Here is a 21,894-nt window from a genome sequence, read left to right on the forward strand (position 1 = left end):
CCAAACAGGGTGGCCGTGTTTTTTTTTTTTTTTTTTTTTTTGGTTTTTCGAGACAGGGTTTCGCTGTGGTTTTGGAGCCTATCCTGGAACTAGCTCTTGTAGACCAGGCTGGTCTCGAACTTACAGGGATCCGCCTGCCTCTGCCTCCCTAGTGCTGGGATTAAAGGCGTGCGCCACCACCGCCCGGCAAGAGTGACAGATTTTTACAGTGTACAAGAGCATCCTCCCACAGCACCAACAAGGTTACACCTCCTAAGAGTGCCACTCCCTTTGGGGGCCATTTTCTCTCAAACCAGCACAATGTCCTCCCTCTGAAAATACCTTCAGCCTGGACCATGACAGCTGGACAATGCCTTCAGCTCCAGGCTCCTCAGTTACTATGCAGATGGACTGGTAATGGCCAGAGAGTCCCGAGTGACAGGTGCAGTGTCACTGACTGGCTGTGGATTTTGCAGATTTCTAATGTACATTAATATATATATATATATTCTCCTCTTCTAGAGACTGGCAATGGACCCTCGGTGCAAAGGGATGCCACTGTCCAGTTTTATCCTGAAGCCTATGCAGCGCGTCACGAGATACCCGCTGATCATTAAGAATGTAAGTACCACCACCTGTGCCTTTGCAGGCCGTGGAAGGCTGGAGGCAGCTGGAGGTGGCTGGAGACGGGTGGATCTCCCAGCCAGTGCACCTGGGGGTTGTCATGTGGAAGTCATGTGCTCACAGGGTGCTGAACCATCTGCTTGGTACCTGGGAGGGAAAAGATGGTTCTGTGTGGAAAAGACTAATAATAAAACACAGCCCTCGGATGGCAACCAAGTGGCTTCGGAGGCAGAGGATGAGAGTTCTGTTCTCAGTGCACTCCCCGCGCTGGCCCAGCGCCTCTGTACAGAGTTAGGAGCCACAAAGAGAGAGAAAACACGGCTCCTAGCGTCTGTCTCAGGAAGGTCGTTCCCTGATGTTCCCTCCCAATACCAGACACCTGTTTTCCTCCTGGTCTTTCAAGTAAGCCAGTTCCCGAGAAAACAGAAGTAGTTCAGTGTCCACACCGGGAAATGAGCAGCAGGTGTGGCTGCCCTCTGAGCCTTAGAGCCGGAGGGGAAGGAAGCTGGCTCCCCAGGGAGGTAGAAATTGGTTCCTTTATTTGAGAGTAGCATTTGGAAATCTAACTGTAGGAGCAGGCGTGCTCGTGGCTGCTCTGGGATGTGAGTGCCCTCCCCACGTGTGTGTGTGTGTGTGTGTGTGTGTGTGTGTGTGTGTGTGTGTGTGTGTGTGTGTAAACGCATTTGTTCAGGCTTCGCATGTCTAACTCATCTCCCACGCACATAAGCCTCAGACCGACCCAGTTCCGGCCACACCATACAACAGCACATTTCCCCGAGTCCATTCATCTGGGAAGTGTCTTCCTATCTTCGCTCCTTGCCCTCTCTGTGTAGCCATGCATTGATGCTGGAAATAACCCTTTGAAGTGGGTTTAACTAGCCAGGAGAGAACTAAAAACCAGGAGCCAGAGGCACTAACTTTTCACAGGAAAACACACACTGGCATTAGTAGAACACAGTTGCTGCTGCCCGGCAGACCATCTAAGGGAAAGACCCGAGAGCTGCCTCAACGGCACAGAGATCCAGAAAAGTATAACTGAGTTTTTCACAGACTGATTTTTATTTGCTATCTCACAAACGAGGAAGCTGGTTCCCAAGGGATGACCTCTGGAGGTGCCCTCTGGTCTCCACTCACTAGGGAACGCACATACATACACATGTGTCTCCATACATACACAGAACATACATATTTGTTCAGGGGAACCATCCGAATTGATTCCGGGATACACAGGTACATACAGCTATGTGTGTTCTCTAGGGGTCACGAGTGTAGGGTGCATGGCATCGCCCCCCCCCCACCTCAAGGTGCCCTATATACTTGTGAGTTCATGGAGCCCGTTCAGTGCCAACACACGATTCCGTCCTTGGTTCCCTCGGGCGAGGGAGCTGGGGAAGAGCAGCTGCTGGTGCCAGCAGGGAAGCCTGGCTTCTGTTCCTGGTCTCTGGCTGAGTTTCTTTCTTTGTGAAATAGAGTGAAGATTTTTAGAACAGAAATCCCGAGTCCCTTCTAGCTGCACTGCTTTGTGTACCACCACGGATCTGGGGTGTTTATGTGCGTGGTTTAGCGATCATGCTGGAGGCCAGCATTCTGCAGGGCAGATTAGTTTGCTCAAGGGTATGAAATTGGGCCAAAGGCTCGAGGGCAGAACCTTCCTGCAGCAAGTATAGCCCCTGCCGAGTCCAACACAGAGTGGTCAGTACACTCCGAGTCATGACTTTGGTGGGTACCATGCATGAAGCACTGGCTTCCATGACGAGGAAACCAGGTTCGTCCACTGTGGAAAGCGGCCTGACAAGGCTGTTGCTGTCCTTCTCTCTCCCGTACAGATCCTAGAAAACACCCCTGAAAACCACCCCGACCACAGCCACTTGAAGCACGCCCTGGAGAAGGCAGAAGAGCTGTGTTCCCAGGTGAATGAGGGGGTGCGAGAGAAGGAGAACTCGGACCGGCTGGAGTGGATCCAAGCCCACGTGCAGTGTGAGGGCCTTTCTGAGGTAGGCATCTACCGGGCGGGGCGGGGCGGGGCGGGGCGGGGCAGGCGGGCGGGACCTGGACCACTCTCAGCTGAGCAAGGGCAGGAAGCACAGAAGGGAGGAGAAAATGGACCATTTTCTTTTCTACATCACAGCTGCCTCTCTTCTCTCTAATGCAACCAATGAGTATTTTTAATTTCCATTATATTTTCCATTGCCCAAAATTTATTGATTATTTTCAAACATTCTAGTTTCATTTGTGTGTCTTGTTCCTTGTTTAAGTGTTCATGTTTCTTATTTGTTTCTTAACACACTTAAAACATATTCGTGTGTATTTCAACATCTGATCATCCCAGTATCTAAGGGTCATATTCTTTCGTCTGTTGTTTCTGATAGCGCTCACTCAGCATGCCTTATTTTTCTATTTGTTCTGTGATTTTTTTTTTTCTGTACTAGCCGCCAAACCCAGGGTCTCTTGCATGACGGTTAAATGCCCTTTTACTGAGCCACACTCTCGGCTTCTATATTGTGAATTTTGACCGTGAACTAGTTGCTCTTTTGAAACTTCCCCTGTGCCTATCTTTGCTGCTTGAGCTTGCATTTCCCCTGAGTGGACTGCTCCCAGGCCACCCCATGTTATATGTAGATGGAATTTGGGGCTCACATTGAACAGGTAAATTACAGCCATGGTGTTGTATGAGAGCTGCCCAGTGGTCAGAGTCCAGGCAGCATGGTCACCTCCGTGTACCAAAGCCGGAACCAGCAAAGTTTCCTTGCCTATTTCTTCTGCACTTCAGTTTGCCATTTACTCGTCGAGCGAGCCTGGCTCTGGAGAGTCGCTCTGCACAGCCCTTCACCTCAGTCTTGGATCCATCTCCTGTCATCCTGCCACCCAGTGGAGCCTCAGTGCCAACAGGTCCAAAGGGTGCTCAGGGCTAACTCTGCCTTTGAAGTCTCGTCTTCTAATGATCTTGTTTCCGTTCTGCTTTGAGGATCTGCTCGTTTCTTTTCGATTTTTTTTTTTTTTTGCCAGCTTGCATTTTCAAGGTGTTTCGTATTTTGCTCTTTTGTAAAAAGCCTGTGTTGGTGAGTCATCTGGATTTCTAACCCACACACGCGTCTTTGCTGAGTTTCATGCCCCCCCGTCACGTGACCTTCGCTCTCATTCTTTCTGCTTGTGTTTTCTCTGTATCGGAGTACACGGATGTGCAGACACATACATGTACACTCATACATACATGTATATCTACAGATTGCTAGAATTTCCCAAAACGCCCAGGGAGAATGTGTCTCACTCACCCTCCTTCCCTGCGGTTTCTCGTTGCACGGAGACCACCCTTGCCCTATCCTCCCAGACCCACAGTGTAAGTGTGCCCCCTTCAGTGTAAGTGTGCACCAACTTATCAGCAGTCCTGCAGAAGCTGAAGAGCTGGTTGTGGGTTCTCATTTTAGAGTCCAGGGACATCTTCAGTTGGCTGGCTCACTCATTTATATGCAATCTGCTAGAACTCAATCCAAGGCTATTTTGAGAGAGAGAGAGAAAGAAAGATTGGGACCCCTAGGGTTTCAGCAGTTGAGAGCACTCACTCACTGGCTGCTCTTGTAGAGGACCCTTGGGTCAGTTTTGAACACCCACAGGGTAGCTCACAGCTACCTATAACTCCAATTCCAGCAGAGGGGACTCTCTCTTCTGACCTTCACTGATACTGGCATGCATGTGGTTCACAGATGCGCATTCAGGCAAAGCACTCATACACATTAAAAAACAGAAAGTTTTTCAGATGCTCCTCCATCTGAAGAGTTTGTGATCTGCCTTGTGCTAGGAGCCGAGAGATCAGTCTATCCTTCCTGCCCATCAAGAGACCTCCTGTTGGACTGTGGCCATCAGCCTTCCAGGCTCCCTCAGAGCCTCAGCCGGGAGCTTAGAGGTCCTCCATCCTCAGACTTAAGAGTCAAGTAGAACGGACTCTTCTTGTCACCTCTAGGTCTCTCTCTGGTCACCAAATTGCTGTCAGTTTTCCTCCCACATGGGAAGTGGACGCGTAGCCACCAACATCTCTTAGGGGGCATGATTGTGAGCTCCATGGCCTCTTCCCAGATATTTTTGTCAGAGAAGTGTGTTACCATCATGATCTGGACAGTTTTCTCTTGAAGGCAGTTGTAGAATTTGTCTCACATGAGGTCATGTGGGCCATAGGCTGGCCCGAAATGGCAGCCTCCAGGGAGATGCTGGGGCCCGGGTATCAGCATCCCTAGTTGCCCCTCAACTGTGAGTGGAGGAAGGGAGCCAGTCCCTTCACAGTTTCTAAACTAGTAAGTGGGGTGAGATTCAGCATGCACCACACTGCTATGTAGGGCTTCGAGGGGTCACTTGGTACCCCGAATTTTGCAGCTCCTCTAGTCCCGGGGTCTGGACCCTCCATGTGGGAAGTAGCTTTTGTTCACGAACTTTTTCATGAGTTCGGCCACTTTCCAGAAGCCCTGGTTACTCTTTGAACCCTGCGGGGATTTCCTGTTGGAGCTGGTTCTTGCTATTGCGAATCCTGTGTAGCACCCCACAGATGCCAAGAGGGGACCTAGTGAGCCAGCTTTCTTCCTGGTGCCCCACTTCTCAATAAACAAAGGGGAGAGGCGCATTCACCACACCCTGATAGCAGAGCGAAGCCCCAGCAGAAAGGCCTAGAGAATTTAACCAAGACTAATCCGGGTACCTGAAACCCCAGAGCTTTTGCTTTCTTGGCTGGGCAAGCTGCTGCCGGAACTCCTCAGAGCCCTTCTTCGTTTGTATGTGGGATTCAGGGCTGCTGGGGTCCAGCGTTCATGCTTTGAGACAGAGAAACAAAGACAAGAGCGGGGACTCCCTTCATCCCGCCTTCTTCCTGTCTGCTTGCCTCTTCTAGCAACTGGTGTTCAACTCGGTGACTAACTGCTTGGGGCCCCGCAAATTTCTGCACAGCGGGAAGCTCTACAAGGCCAAGAGCAACAAGGAGCTCTACGGCTTCCTCTTCAACGACTTCCTCCTGCTGACCCAAATCACAAAGCCCTTAGGCTCTTCCGGCACCGACAAAGTCTTCAGCCCCAAATCTAACTTGCAGTATAAAATGTACAAAACGGTAAGGTTGAAGCTAAGTCGCAGGTAGAGGGAGTGGTTAAAGAAGTCCATTTCTGAAGGGTTTGGAGAAAGCAAAGGAGAGGAGCTAAAAGTAAAGGATGGGTCAGGACAGAGTAAGGGGAGGGGTGAGAAGGAGGGGCTAGGACATAGTAAGGGGCGGGACCAACATAGGAGCGGGAGGGGCTAAGATAGGGCAAGGGGAGGAGCTAGGATAGGGTAAGGGGAGGAACTAAGATAGAGTAAGGGGAGGAACTGCCAAGTAGAGGACTGTCCATGCCCCTCCTTTGTCCCCAGTAACACACAATTCGTGGGGAATCCCCACTTCCCACGTGACAAAGACATGGCTTACTTCATACAAGTGAGCAGGCAGCATGGCCAGCCGGAGCATCCACTGCCCCCTTCCACACTACCCCAGACGCCCGACAAACTCTCACGAAACCTTCCGCGTGGACGGTTTCTCTGAACAGAACGCTAAGTCCCGTGTATGCAGGACTGTTTGTGTGTTGCTACGCCATGGGAGATTCTATTTTTCTAACTTCTTCTCTGCGGGGGTGTCTTTCCTCAAGGGTTCTCACAGGAGCAGCAGTTAGCTTTATTTGGGGGAGAAAGTGTTGTTATTATGTGGAGTGTTGGTAGAGCCTCTGTATGAAATCCTGGGAGAGACCCGTAGAAGCGGGCAGTTTAGGATGCAATGCAGGGAAAACGGACCAGTTAGGGCTTATTTGTAGGGATTTCAAAGGTACCTATAAAGTGACCAAAGCTTTATACAAATGCCGTTGCTAATGGGGCTGGAGAGACGGCTTAGTGATCCAGGTACAGTTCCCAAAACCCACTTGGCTGCTCACAACCCTTTGTAACTCTGGTTCCAGGTGACTTGACCCCTCCCCACTTCTAGCCTCTGTGGGCATTGCGAACTCGGTGCGCAGATATTCATGCAAGCAAAACACCTGTATACATTATTTTAACATAAAATCTGTATTCTGGTATAGTCTGTGTACCGAACACACAGCCTTCACTTGATTACTGGGTCACACACATGCACATGCTCAGTGTAGCTTATTGACATTGATAGGCAAGCATGCACATGCATATATGCTCATGTTGCAGACACACAGAGCTTGTGAACACACAGAGCTCCTGCCTTGTTCTTCAGCGCCTTTTATCATTACTTTGCAGCCTATTTTCTTAAACGAGGTCCTAGTAAAATTGCCCACCGATCCTTCCGGGGACGAGCCCGTCTTCCACATTTCCCACATCGACCGAGTCTACACCCTCCGAGCAGAGAGCATAAATGAAAGGTAAGCCCGAGCCCTCCCTAGTGCCGCCTGGGGGCCACCTGTCAGCGTGTCCCAGCGTTCCCCAGCCACGATTCTGTCACTTCTGTGTGGAGGGAAGTATTATGCAAAAAGTTGGACATCTAGTTCAAAATAAAATGGACTGAAGCCAGCTTTGCTCGAGGCTTTCTCCTTCTTTTCTTTTTGTCTTAGAAATGTTCAGCAGCCTCTGAGGTATCCAAGCTGCTTAGATCGCCCCCAAGTTTCCCAGGTGGTAGAAGCCAATAGAAAAGTGATTTGGGACTAACCCCGTCCCCAGCCCCCGGGGCAGGCATCTGGGTCTTTGGGTTGGGGTATTTTGCTTCAGTCTTAGACCATTCTGGAGCCAAATGGAACAGATCCCTTTCTGAGGGGCGAGCTTGACACAAGGCCAACAACATTCCCAAGAACACTCTTGCCTGGCAAGAAGATTGGCTAAAGTTACTGTGCATATGGCACCCGAGAAAACCCGCGCGCCAAAGCGCCTCCTGCCGTGTGGTCTTTGCTCTTCTGTGTGCTATGTGGTTCTTCTCTTGGGCGATTTTGAAAGAAAGACCTCCTGTCTTCCGGGGTTCGCCAAGTGTGCGATGCTTTGCGGTGAGGGAGGAAGAGGTGCTCTATGCCTATCCCTCCTCCAGCATTTATCAAATTTTCTTCATGGGAGTCGGGAGCTTGAAGGAGATCTTGAGCTCCATGGGCAGGGCTGGGACTCGGGTAATAGATGCTGGCTTGCCCAAGTGCACAAAACCCCAGGTTCGATCCCGAGTACCCCCCTAAACCAGTTACAGAAGTGTGTGCATGCAATCCGAACACTCAGACGGCGGAGGCAGGAAGAGGAGTTCAAGGTCGCCCTTGATAACTTAGTGAGTTCGCTACCAGCTGGGACTAAACTATAAAGGTCTTCTTTTCTGATGATAGAGATAATTATTAGATTATCAAATACAGAATCAGTCTTTCTTTTCTGAGACATTGTTGTTAAATTCAAATACACCAAGTAAAAAGAGTCCTCGAAACAGAATTTGAGCAGACCCGAAGCCTGTTCTGTTCTGATTGATCTGTTGGCAACATTCTGTCTTTTCCCGTCCAAGGACTGCCTGGGTGCAGAAAATCAAAGCTGCCTCTGAGCTCTACATAGAGACGGAGAAAAAGAAGCGCGAGAAGGCGTACCTGGGTAATGTGCACAGGGCCCAAGAGACTGGGCGGGAGGGTCACCAAGTCCATCCCCGTGTCTCTGGGACTGGGACACGTGCATGCACAGAAGTGGTGGGAGCAAAATGGGGCACAGGGTGGTGGATGAAGGGCAGGTGCCAAGAGCGGGAGGAGGGAGGGGACTTTGCTTTCTAGCGGGGGCAGACGCACAGCACAGACTGTGGACATGCTGAGGAGAGAAGGGCATCACAGTGGATGCGAAACAAAACATTTTGTGTTGTTTCCTTGCGGTCTAGTCCGTTCCCAGCGGGCGACGGGTATTGGAAGGCTGATGGTGAACGTTGTAGAAGGCATTGAATTGAAGCCCTGTCGGTCACATGGTAAGGGCATGAATTCCACTCAAGCACTCTAGAGTATTGGGGTGTTCTCCCCAACGATCTTGACATCATTTATGATATTTCTTACTCATTGTCTTTCTAGCACTTGTCAAAGAGTTATATATACGAATGTATATATGTAAATGTATGTATATATATACATATATAGAGAGAGACACACACATATTTTTCTAAATTCTTTTCTATTGTCCTGCTTTTCAGGGAGACCTAAGAGGACTCACTCAGTCCATGTGACACGCAGTACACATGACATATATGCACAGATAGGAGCCATCTGACTTTGAGCCCTGCTAATGGATTTGTTTCTCTAGATGTGATACCAAACTGTGTGTGTGTGTCCTCCAGATTTCCCACTTGTTAATCTCAAAGGTCGAGGGGGGTGGAAATGAGATATGTCCCACCTGGCAGGGGCTTTTGTTCCCTTCAGGAAAGAGCAACCCGTACTGTGAGGTGACCATGGGCTCTCAGTGCCACATCACCAAGACGATCCAGGACACGCTGAACCCCAAGTGGAACTCCAACTGCCAGTTCTTCATCAGGGACCTGGAGCAGGAAGTCCTCTGCATCACTGTGTTTGAGAGGGACCAGTTCTCACCCGATGGTGAGTGGACAGTGGCCCTCAGGGCACCCCTGGTCCTGTCCCACCGACTTTCAGGGGTACATGTTTCCTTACCCAGCACTCCTTGGGATTTCCTGAGAGATCAGGGTGGCGTAGTGTGAGGAGCTGTTGGAGCTCCCTGGGTGGGCATGGAAGGACGCTGTTGGGCTGGCTGCTTCACTAGACAGTGGTCTGCTTTCCAATGTAAGCAGTGTGAGGAAGGGCATGCCTGCGGACCTCGATGGAGTTTGCTTTGTGTTTCCGTTCTTGGCTATCATCGAGGCTCGGTCAGTAAAGGTGCTTGCTGCTAAACCTTGACTTTGATCCCTAGGGCTGACATAGTGGGTTCCTGTCATTTGTCCTCTGACTCAACACATGCTATGGCTTGTGCATGTGGGCAAACACACACACACACACACACACACACACACACACACACACACGATAGATAAGTAAATGTTTATCAAAGCAACGAGATAGCCATACTTGGTGGTTCACGCCTATCATTCCAGCACTCAGGAGGCTGAGTCAGGAATTATGAGTTGGAAGCCAGCAGGACTACAGAAAGAGACCCTGTGAAAAATGTAGAAGACGTGGGATAAGGCTGACCAGTGGAAGAGGAATATTAGCCCACACATGTGTCTCAGAATCAGCTGCTATCCCACAGGAGACCTGAGAAGCTTCCGTGGTGTTGGGCACATCCTTCCTTCCACCGGCTCTCTTTCCATGGTGAATCCAGGATGCCACACTCTCAGCCAAATCAAAACTGGAGAGTGAGTTAAAAGCTCAAAGTCCCAGAAACTATCAGAGGAAGATAATAAATGGAGCCAGCAATGGGCTGAGTGAGGGTCTGATGCTGGCACTGGACTGAATCCCAGCAGTAGGGAGGCAGAGGCAGATGGATCTCTGAGAATCTGAGGCCAGCCTAGTCTATAGAGCACGTTCCAGGACAGCCCGGGCTACACAGAGACCATATTTCAAAAAAAACAAAAAAAAATTAAGCACATATGTATTATGTGTATGTGTGTGTGAATGTGTGTCATGTATATGTGTGCATGTCATGTGTGTAGGTACCTGTGGAGTCCAGAAGAGGGTGTCATAGCCCTTGGATCTGGAGGTAGAGGATGTTGTAAGGTACTCTGCGTGGGTACTTGGCAACTGAACCTCAGGTCCTCTGGAAGAGGAGCAAGTGCTTTTGACCACTAAGCCCCCCTTCTGTGTGTGTGTGTGTAAAACTTGGGTATAACCACTAAGGAACTGTCTGCCTTGTGTTTTGAGATAGACTGTGTTACCGGCCTGGAGCTCACTGATTGGCTCGGCTGGCTGTCCATCCTGTCTCTACCTCCTTGGTGTTGGGGTTACAAGTTTGTGCCACCATAGGTGGCTTTTTTTAAAGATAGGGTTTCATATAGCTCAGGCTGGCCACACGAAACCACATCAAGCCAGTTTATACGATGCTGGCAACTCAATCCCAGGCCTAACGCATACCAGATAAGCACTCTACCGAGTTACGCCTCTAGCTCCCGGCACAGCTTTGGCTTATGTTTTGGTTTATGTGCACCACACGCATGCAGGAACCCATGGGAACCAGAAGAGGTGTTGGATCCCATGGAACTGGAGTTACAAATGATTGTGAGCCACCATGTGGGTACTAGGAACAAAAATCAGGTCTTCTGGAAGAGAAGCATGTGTTCCTAACCGCTGAGCTATCTCTCTCTCCAGCCCACCCACTGGCTTTCCCTGGGGATCGAATTTATGTCCTTGTGCCTGCAAGGCAGGTATTCTTACTGAGTGATTCATCTCCTTGACTCTATTAATATATTTTAAAGTGGATGCAGAATATATTCTATTCGTGGGTTATTACAATAAAAGTATGTGATGAGTATCAAGAAATCAGAGTTGTTGGTATACCCATCACCTTGGATATTATCTGGTTTATGGGTTTTTAGCAGTGACCTATCATGGCACATAGGCTACTCCATGGGGAAGTAAATGGGAGAGGCTAGGGCTGGTCTTCACAGCTGTCCTAGAGGAGGCGGGGCCTGCTGTGCCATAGGCGTGGTCCTAGAGGAGGCGGGGCCTGCTGTGCCATAGGCGCGGTCCTAGAGGAGGCGGAGCCTGCTGTGCCAGAGGCTCGGTCCTAGAGGAGGCGGGGCCTGCTGTGCCATAGGCCCGTCCCAGTGTGCCGAGCGTGCGCCCTGGAAACAGGGAACTTTTTCTGAGCATGCTTTGCTTTTTCTCCTTTCAGACTTTTTGGGTCGGACAGAGATCAGAGTGGCTGACATCAAGAAAGACCAAGGCTCCAAGGGGCCAGTTACAAAGTGTCTCCTGCTGCATGAGGTCCCCACGGGAGAGATTGTGGTCCGCCTTGACCTGCAGTTGTTTGATGAACCATAGCAGTCCCGGGATGATCATAGAGGACTTCCTTCTCAAGACCCCACACGCTGTCTGCTGATCAGCCACGGGGCAACGGGGACAGCAAAGACAAAAGTCCCTCAAGGCTACTAGGCGTAGTTCTCGACAATCCTGCCCTTCAAACCATGTCCCATTTTATGAATCCAAATTCTCTTTTCTTTTGTCCTCCCTATAGGTCCTATCATGGCTTCTAAAGTCTTGGAAATCCACAACCTTCAACTAGGTTCCCTTGGGAGCCCGGATTCTTCCCCGGGCTGGAGGCGTGGGTCTGGCTACTACAGAGTAGATTTATAAACGCAGGGGCTGAATTTTGGAGAACTTGTGTAGGCCTCCTATTTCTCACCTCTGGCAGCCCCTTTGCAGACTCCCTGACCTATGAAGCCCCGTGTGTGGTGCGTTTAGTCTGATTATGGCGGAATTGTTGCTGCTTTGGAGTCCAGCCTCCACTGGGAAACGGGGCTTGGGATCGAATGCTCAGTATAATGGCTCCTGAAGCAGGCACTGGCTTGGCTCCCTGGAAAGCTGCTACTAGAAGATTCTCGAGTGTGCATTAGAGCTGTTCAGACCCCATTAGTGTCTATCAGCAAAAACGCACTTGGTGCACTATGGGATGGTTCAAGATGTGCTTGGAGAATGGTTCTGGAAGCTCATCTATGAAGTTCTGTCCTGATGAGTTAGATCCACTCCGGGTCCCTGGGAAGCCTTGATGACATGGATGTTCCTTACCTAAGAAGTTCTGCCCTGATGAGTGTGATCTGCTATGGGGCACTTGGAAGGCTCGATGACATTATTGAGTCCTGGTTGCCGCTATTCTTGGAACATTCTCTTTGGCCTTGGAGACCCTGTGATGTTTGGTGAGAAGTTCTGTGTGGTGAGCCGCCTGAGCTGATTCTGTGTGTGGGTGTACTGGATCCTACTGTTGAGTGACTCACCCCAGGAGGTCATGCCTCACATGGATGAAGTTTGAAACACAAAAGATTCAAGATGGAACTGGGAGATGTTGGGAGATGCTAAGAAAATCCATTACTTGGTGTGGGGAGGGGGAAAGACCCTGGGAACACGTGGGTCCCGCACATGAGGTAGGAAGATGGGAAACTCTCCCCTGAGCTTTCTTGGGCACACACCAGTTTTTTTTAATAATAGAACACATGTGCTTTTTGCCAGAGTCAGGTGTATAGACCAAGTTTTTAGTCTGAGTTCTTCAGGTTTTCTTTTCCCTAAATGCTAAGAGATAGGTTGGTTAAGTAGATAATGACTTGCTTTGCTGATGGAAAGTGTGGGCCGAGTTTTGTTCCCGTGGTTGCGTTCTCATGGCCCAGTCTGTGGTCATGAGTGTTCTTTGCATGTCTCTGGATTCTGGCCGCAGGCGCTCCTGGGCCAGGTGGGGGTCTTCTTTTCTGTGGTAGGTACTCAGGATTGTTCTAGAAGTCTCTTGTAAATGATAGTGTGTCCATGCCAGAATAACTACTCTGCTGAAAACTGAGCGCTTCGTGTGACCTCACGCCCACAGGCCCCTGTCCCTGTATGTGTGTCACGTGACTTTTCAAAACCATGTATGTGGGAAAGGACAACAAGGTTTACATTTCATACTTCCGAGAAACACTTACTATTTATTTATTGGAGACAGTGTTGACTTTTGTATCAAGAACAACAGACATACCTATTTTATTTTTAAACACACCAATAAACTCTTCAGTTAGCAGCTGCTAGCCGAACACGAGCTAGATTTAGTTAGCTTCAGGCATGTACAGGCTTAACCATTTCCCAGCAGAAAACACTCAAAATGCTTCACGTTCGTGCTTTTTATGTTATTAAGAAACTGTTTTAAATGAAACGTGTAAATGGATCCATAACTCATGCTTCCCCGTTTCTATACCCAGGAGGCTTTGCTCGGTGTAGTGATGAAGGGCATGCTCCCATAGTGTGAAAAACAAGTGTTCAGTGTGCAAATGGCCAGGATTGAGCCACCATTCTGTTGACCCTCCCTTCTGTCCCTTAGCCCCCTTTCCCTTCATCGACTTTATTTTCAGGTTAATGTTGAACGTCTATGTTCCCGTAGGAAGGATGAGGCATGTACGGTGGTCCCTGTAGGGCCTAGGTCACCTCCTCACAGAATCCCATGATTGTGGCATGCAAATGCAGTCTGTGGGTCTTTTCCCCAGGTGACTCTGCTGGGCATCCTTGGGGGTGATCCTGTGCCTGACAAATCTGGGTTAGTGTCCTTGCATCTGCTACTGTCATTTGTGACGAGTGAGTGCTTCTGGATGAGCCGGGCTGGCCCTCAGACCCAGCTATGACTCCAGAGTCCTGCAGGGGAGTCCCGCTGTGATCCAAGGGTGACAGAGCCACAGACCCTTGATTCTCTGCTTCTTCACGTCTCCCTTTTAGAACAGCCAGGCTACATTTCATACAAATGCCATGTCCTAGCCAACAAGGGATCTGAACCCCAGCTGTATGCAGTGCTTGCCCAGACTATGCTTCCTGGCATCCTGATGCTAGCCCTTCAATCACCCCTCCCCCTGAGGCATTCTCCTTCTGTGAGCCACACTGCCAGTACCTCCCACACTCTGACCTCCTCTCCCTCAGGAAGGGGCTCTCCTGGAAAGTGGCTATGCTCTGACCCTGAGAACTCTCCTGAGAGCATTGAACCAAAGCTCCTAAGCTGGGCTTTCTTCACAAACCACTTGTCCCAAGGGGTCAATTCTGACCTCTGAGGCAGGACTGATATTTTATCCCCCTAGCAGGTGGACATATTTGGGACCAGATTTGCTGTGTCCACAAGAGTTTGGAGACATATGTGATTTGTTCAGGTCTAGGTCTGCCCTGGCCTAACAAGAGAGATCTTTCTAGACTGTAGCCACCAGGAATACCAGAGAAACTGGGGGAGGATGCCGTCATCAACTGTTTTTATAACATGTTCCTGTCCTTGGACAACAAACAAAAACCCATTCTTCTGAAAGAACTCTAATGGGAAATGGGCATTTTTCTTCCTTGTTTTGAGACAGGACCTCACTGCATAGCCCAAACCGGCCTTGAACTTAGGATCCTCCTGCCTTAGCCTCTTATGTGTTGAAATTACAAGTGTGTACCACTGTGCTCAGCTGTCTTCATTTTTATAAACAAAAGTATGACTTCGGTATGTAAGGGGACTTGATTTCCCCTGGGAGAACTGACCGGCACTGGAAACAAACATCCCAAGAGAGAGCAGATCAGTGGATCATGAGCCCTGCTTCTTGCCTTTCTGTTTGTTTGCTTGTTTTTCAAGACAGGATTTCTCTGGCTAACCCCTGGAACTCACTCTGTAGACAAGGCTAACCTTAAACTCCCAGAGACCCGCCTGCCTCTGCCTGCCGAGTGCTGGAATTAAAGGTGTGCCCCACCACTCCCTGAGCTTGCTATCTTGACTTGCTGCCAACCTGAATCCTAGAGGTGTGTCCAGGGGGCCAAGGGCTTTGGTAATTTCAGGTTGGTCTTCCTAGGTGATGCAGCAGCGACCTCCGCAGGAGCTGGCTGGGCAGGAGTAGTAACCTCAGAGCGTTGGGGGGGAGGGGGTCCAGAATCTCATGGGTCTGAAATCCAGGGCAAATGACGGGGTCCCTCTGGCTTTATTTGAAAGCTGAAGTACCTGAGCTGGCTGAGACCACAATGAAGAGACAAAGAGAGTCAGTCTGCACACCAAGGACTTGTGGTCTAGCTGCTCGGCCTGTTTTGAGTCCTAGAAGAGGTCGAAAGTGTGTTAGAATCTTTCACTTTGCCTTTCCTTCCGGGGTTCAGGCCTGCTGTAGACCTGGTGCCCCTGCTTCTGCCTCCTCTCTCCTGGGACTGAATTCTTTTTTTAAAGATTTATTTATTAATTATGTCTACAGTGTTCTGTCTGCCTGTATGCTGCCCCAGATCTTATTACAGATGGCTGTGAGCCACTATGTGGTTACTGGGAATTGAACTCAGGACCTCTGGAAGAGCAGTCAGTGCTCTTAACCTCTGAGCCATCTCTCCAGCCCCTGGGACTGAATTCTTGTGTCTTCTTTGTTTCCATCCATTCTCCCCGAAGACACATTGACGATGACATGTCTGGGGACGCTGTACTGGTTAGGCTCCTGTTCTGGGGCAGACCTCAGGGCAGAAGTTGGTTTGTGTGAGTGGTGGACATTTCCTTAAGAGAGCTCTGACCTTGCTGGACTAGTAGCAACAGCAAGGCGTCCCGGTGTGGGTACTGAAGCTGCCAACCTGTGCCCCCTACACCTTTTGTGCACTGTTCCCTTTAAGGAGGGCCAGAACTTGATTTTTTCCAACTACATTAATTACCTACCTGCCTAGGGTCCGTACCTGCAGGGGGCCAGGGATGCAAGGTCAAGGTAGCACTGGAAAGCAGAAGGAAAAGGGGAAGAGGGAAAGAAGGCAGGGAGGAGGGATAAAGGAAGGAGGGAGGAGGAGGAAGAGAGGGACAGGCAGTCAAGAGAGATCTTGGAGCGGGCTTCCTCTAGCTCTTCAAGCACCTTGGCCTCTCAGGCTATGGTACCAGCTGAGACTGCTTGGAGGTTAATGGCTCACCCACTGCCACGCGCTCCTTTTAGGAGTTAAAGGACCGCATCTTTGAAGAGGAGACTCGTGACCCCTGCCACCCCCACATGCCAGGCAGTCATATTTCTGAAGATGTGATTTAGCCCTCTCTCCTCGTCACAGAGGCTGCTGATACCTCCGGTGTAGCCGCCTTCTGAGCGGCAAGTTCCCGTGAGCTCTTGGGCACCCACCGTATTCTATTTTGAATGACCCCTATTTATGAACGTTGCCCTATGATGGGCTAGTCAAGGAAACAATAAATACTTCCTGGTAGCTCTGACTTGGAATAAACCGCTGGCTGGTTGCCAAGGGATTCAACTGTCCTGCTTCGGGATACCTGGAAAGCAGTTGCCAGTTCCGGGCACTTCCTCCCAAGGCACCGCATGAGGTCCCTGTTTGTAGGTTCCCAGGATCAACTATGATGTAATAACTTCATCTCTGTAAGAGCCAGGAAAGGTTCTCTCTGTGAGAACCATGGAAAACACCACCATGAGAAAGACGGCCGTGATCTCAGGTCCTCTAACTTAAGGGCATTAAAACTCAGATCCCAGCGCACTGCCCAGTCTACAGTCAGGAGCACGAATGCAGTCGGCAGTGCTAAAAATGTGTTGTTTCTTCAGGGTCCCCTTCCTGTCCAGGGTACGCCCAGGGGCTGGGAGTCAGAGAAGCCAACTTTTTGGCTTTCAAGTCAACATGTAAATCTAATTTTAAGTCATTTTAATAACATAAAATTCACGTTCTGTGGCCAGGGAGATGGCTTGGTCGGTAAAGTGCTTGCCGTGCACACCCGAGGACCTGAGTCTGATCCCCTGCACCCACGTAAAAACGCCAGATGCAGCAATATGTACTGGTAATCTCAGTGCTGGGGAGGCTGGAACAAGAGGATCCTTGAATGTGCTCCCTAGGGGTGCTGGCTGGTGAGTTACAGTGAGAAAGCCTGTCTTAAAGAATAAGGTGCAGAGCTATGGGGGAAAACAGTGCTGGGACCTGGGGTCCGTGTGCAAGAGCTCCTGAGCTTACATATGCGCACATGCACACGCACGCATGCACACGCACACGCATAGAAGCGTTAGTGCTCACCCCCAAATAACTACTTCAGTTCTACATAGACCTAACTCTACATAGACCTTCCTTAAAAGGAGCTAATAATTTATACTTTGGCATATAATTCTTCCAGTACCATGTGTGGTTGTCAGTTGCAGGGTAACTTGCCCCTTTGCTCTGTCAGGGCTTTTATATTTTAATAGGATTCTGTTCCGTGTTCTGGGCCAGCCTGGATGCTCGCTTTCAGCACAGTGGTGGGGATCTTAGTGTTCAAGGGCCACCGAGGAGAGCTGCATTCAGAAGTGGGCTTATTCTGTTAGCTTTCAAAATACCCACCGTCCCTCTGGGATTTCTGGAGAGCTGATCAGGGACCAAGGCTCCTTTTTGTGCCATGGTGATGCCTCTTTCCTTCTAGAACCGTCTTATACTTACACTCGCGAGACTACCGTCCTGTGGTTTTCTGCCTCTCCGGCGATACTCTTTTGCGGTTCTCGTCTCAAACTCGGATATCTAATTTCCTCCTGTTCTTAGTGAAAACAGAGTGGGGACCCCAGAAACATAGAAGCCAATGTCAGTGGGTGGCTCGCGTGGCAGAAGCTGCCTTTCCCTTTGCGGTTTCTCCAGGGTCCTGCCGCTCCTAGATGGTTCTATGGCAGGTCCCGGGGTGCTGGCTCCCCCTGCTGCCACCTTACAGCATTGCTCCTGTGTGACACGAGGAAGTCGCTAGAGAGGAGGGCAGAGAAAGGGCTAGAACCTGGTGGTGAGTGAGCGCTCCCAGTCCAGCGATGAGTGTTGAAAGTTAGGCTTGAACCCAAAGCTTCTGGGCACAGTGAGGTGGTTTTCCTGCCTGCTGGGGCTGGGACTTGCCAGAGGTACCTCCTTGACTTCCTTGCCCTTTCTGTGTCTACTTCCGAGAGAACTTTGCTATTCAATTAGCCACGGAAAAGGGCTGGCTGCCTGGAGGAGGCTCTGTCCCCACAGGACTTCTAGAAGTCAGTTGGATAGCAGAGTGTCTACCCAAAGGCTTCAACTTCCGATATTTTAAGTGGCAAACGTTGGTGAGATGTAGTCACTGGTTGCATGGTGTGTGTCTGTGAGTGTGTATGGCTGTGTGCTGGGCATTGGGGATGGCTGTCTGTACTGCTGACAGAGCCAGGTCGAGCATGCTTCCCCACGCTGCATTCAGACCAGTGTGGGCCAGGTGCAAAAATAAAAGTTGTGACTTCCCTGTCCTAAATGACTGGGGATTTCAGTAGTGACAGCAGAGACCTGGGCTGTCTGGGTCCTGCTGAGTGTGGGGCAGGCAGCTGTCGAGGTCCAACACCCTGGATCTGCCTCGACTCCACTGTAAATGTAGAAGGGCCTCTCTGTGTCTCTTTCCTTTGGAAAGACCTCCCTGGCAGGCTGTGTGGAGCTGGGTAGTAACGCCATCTCTCCTCCTCTTGGCTCCCTTCCTTTTTTTTTTTTTTTTTTAAATCTTCTTTGCAGTGCTAAGGATCAAAGCTAGGGCCTCATGTAAGCTCAGAAAGTGATCTATTTTTCAACATGCCGTTCTCTTATCTCTTGAAAGTACAGACAGTCTGGGATAATTAGAGAGCGCAGAACCCCAGCTCACAACCGCAAGCGCCCCTGAATGGACAGGGGGTTGTCAAAAGATGGTGGATGCTTTCTCAGGTCCCAGTCCAGGCTGTGTCACCGGATAGCTAAAGTGAATTCTCCGCCTTGAAATAAATCCTTTACCTTAGCCACCAGTCAGGCACCAGGGGCTGCTCTCCCTGTCCCGGAACTACTGTCATGGGGAAGATCCTAGAAGGCCTCGGTGTGGTGTCCCTGCCCCCAGTGACTGGATGCTTGTCCCTCAAGCTACCACTCTCTGGAGAGGAGGAGTGGTTGGAGCCAGGAGCCTCTCTGCCCTAGAGGCCAAGAGTCTGAGATTTTGCTTCTGGGAGGCAGGGCCCTCACACACTAGATCCCCCTGGGACTTGTGAGTGTCACTTGGGTGACGTTAGAGAAGGAGAAAGCTGTGTGTTAGCCCCTGAGTTCTCGAAGACCAGGAAGAGCAGCGGGCGTGGAGTTGCCCCTCGCCGCTCGCTGTGTGTGTTGCTCTGGTATATCGCTTTCCTTGTCCTGGGTGCTCCAAACACTCGGAGGCTCTGTTGGCCTTCAGATGTAGTCCCAAGTCTACACACACACAGAGCAATAATCCTCGAGTCTCCTGATTCCCTTCCTGTAATTCTAGCTCCAGAGATGGAAGCAGGAGGATCAGGAATTTAGGGCCAACCTCAGCTGTTCAGAGGAGTTCAAGGCTGGCTGGGCTTCATGAGACCCTATCTCAAAACTAAAACCATGAAAACCGAGGAAGAGAAAGAGACGGAAGGTGTGCCCATCATGGACTTAAGTCACCTTAGAGGAAAGCAGATGGTTTCCGTGGGCCACGCTCCGTGGAGGCACCTGGCCACTACGGCATCGGCAGCCATTTTAATGGCTGTTTTAGACACACTTCATCAATCAACATGCTCACACCATCACTTGCTGAGCATTCTCCAAAGGTTGGACGTGCATTTAAAGGAGCATTTGTTAATGGCCCCAAGTATCTTGGAACTGAGAGATCAGCCTCAGATCTGGTCCACAAAGCCCAAGCTGGAGCCCGAGCCCTTGCCCCTGTGTACAGGGGAGTGAGCTGCCATACACCTGTGTTGTGCTGTTTTAGCTCTTCTTCAACGTTGCATCCTCACACACGCCGATGGGGCGCACACACACCTGTACAGAGGCGAGAAACCTCCACCAAATGACCTGTGTCTAACAGCTCCCAGCTCCTAGGTTTCTGCATCTAACGCAGTTTCCAACCAAGACAAAGACAGCAATCCGCTGCACAATGTGAAACAACTGTGCTCCGTGTGTGGTTCGTCATGAAATCTCTGCTGTATGTGTTTGGGGAATGACGATTATATGTATATACCGTATGTAAGAGGCTATGCTGCCCAATGTTGCGTAAACTTAACAGATTCTCTAGTCTGAATATTTAACTTGTTATTGTAAAATGTGATTTCTCATTGAGAGATTATTTTTCTGTATGTACATGAGAGTATTTTAGGAATCTAATTTAAGTGCATAAACTCTAGAAGAAATTAAAACCATACTCCGGGAGTAGCAATGCCTGATCGGATCTCTTGGGTTCAACCCAACTAAATTTTATTAAAAGACAAATCCAAGTTGAATGTTTGGGAATTCAAAAGTGTGAATTTGTTTTTCCTTCTGCCTTGCAGGAGACATGGTGTTAGTGAAGTGGGTGGAGGCATGACAGAATGGGGGGGGGGACCGTGTAGCCATGGCCTGGGGTGAGATCTTGTTACACTACAGGTGGCCTCCTACAGACGTCATATTCTGGAGTGAGACACACAGCCCGTCTCCCAGCAGACTGCTGCCACAGACCATGTGGCCTGGTCAGAGAACTCAGGAGCATTCCGGGAGGCCGCACCCTGGCTTCAGCTTCTCCCACCATTGAGAAGCTGATGAGGTGAGGGTGAGGGGAGGCCGAGCCTGGGTTTTCCAGGCTCAGCTGTTTGTAGGCAGGGGAAACAGGTATCCCATGCAGCTTCCTGAAGGCCCAGGCTGAGGCAAGAGGCCTGCCTCCCCTACTCTACACCTTTTCCAGAAAAATACCAGAAGTTCAGGCTGCTTCTGAGCACCGCTGGAATGTTCCTTCAGGTGACCCAGGAGGCTGGTGAAACTGTGTCTAACCTCTTCCCCCGGCCCCCGCTCCCCAAGAGAGCATCTACAAATGACTTTAGTTAGTGGTGACTCTGAGTCCAGCCTTGCCACCTGATCGGAAATGCCTCTCGATTAAGAGCCAGTTTCTGGTGACACGGGTGACCACTGATCACTGCAGAAGTCCAGGGTCCACTGATGAAAAGGACAAACATGAGGGTGCATTGGGCCAGCGCTTCTTTCAGTAAGCTGTGTGCCTCTTAATGCTGCCAGCTCTGTCTTAATAACCCCGCTCTGGCGCACGCTGGAGTCAAGCCATGTCCTGCCTGCAGAGGTGCGGGCAGCTTTACTGCAGGATGCTTCCTGGACTCTGCTAAGGCTGAAAATGACTGTATTCTGTAGCTGCCTCTAGTCTTAAAGACAGGGCCACTTAGCTTGCTCAGATGTAGCCTGGGAAGGCATGTCAGGCCAGCGTGCAGAACTGCACAAACTCTGGCTTCTCTGTCTGCATAGACCCTGCTTCTTCTCTCCTGTAATGAGCGCTGGGCTGGGGTGACCACAGGTTGTGAGAATACACCAGCCAGACAACGAGAGAACGCCGGGTTGGTTAGCATTTGTGATCTCTGTAGTGGGCCATGCTGCTGGTAGCCTGCAGCTTCTTTACAACCGGCAGTGGCGGAACTAAGCCACTCCCCCATGGATGTCCAAGTCATTGTAATGTGTACTTGTTGCTAAGTAACAGTATTTTCACGAAAGGATTATAGTGTCCACTTTATAACACTAATAGAGTTCTAAAAATTCTTAGACATTGTTATAAGTTAGACTTCTACATCTGCACAAGGCCTGCTGAAGCAGGCTCATAAAGCTTCTTTTCCATTTGTTTAAAAGGTGTTTTTAGTCTGTTTTTTTTTTCATGTCTGAACATCCTTTGGCACCTTATTACACATGAAATATTGTTTTACCAGCTCAGCTTCCAGCAATAGGGCAACATCAGTAGGAATCGCCAGGGCCTGCATCTCAT

The 21,894-nt window shown here is 50.0% G+C and overlaps 1 protein-coding gene across 1 annotated transcript in view; it reads left to right on the forward strand.

The window, feature by feature from the left end:
* The window catches only part of Itsn1 (intersectin 1), a 173,021-nt gene extending 158,071 nt beyond the window's left edge, over nucleotides 1–14,950 (forward strand). Inside the window, exons 32-39 of the mRNA XM_050164745.1 lie at nucleotides 502–600; nucleotides 2,430–2,597; nucleotides 5,477–5,689; nucleotides 6,865–6,986; nucleotides 8,090–8,172; nucleotides 8,447–8,530; nucleotides 8,976–9,149; nucleotides 11,395–14,950. Of these exons, the coding sequence (XP_050020702.1) occupies nucleotides 502–600; nucleotides 2,430–2,597; nucleotides 5,477–5,689; nucleotides 6,865–6,986; nucleotides 8,090–8,172; nucleotides 8,447–8,530; nucleotides 8,976–9,149; nucleotides 11,395–11,543 (1,092 nt within the window). The 3' untranslated portion in view covers nucleotides 11,544–14,950. The remainder of the gene's footprint in view (nucleotides 1–501; nucleotides 601–2,429; nucleotides 2,598–5,476; nucleotides 5,690–6,864; nucleotides 6,987–8,089; nucleotides 8,173–8,446; nucleotides 8,531–8,975; nucleotides 9,150–11,394) is intronic.
* The last annotated feature ends 6,944 nt before the right edge of the window (nucleotides 14,951–21,894 follow it).

Source organism: Alexandromys fortis, unplaced genomic scaffold (assembly GCF_014885135.2).
Source record: "Alexandromys fortis isolate MF-2015 unplaced genomic scaffold, M_Fortis_MF-2015_v1.1 scaffold_162, whole genome shotgun sequence".
NCBI classification, from domain to species: domain Eukaryota; kingdom Metazoa; phylum Chordata; class Mammalia; order Rodentia; family Cricetidae; genus Alexandromys; species Alexandromys fortis.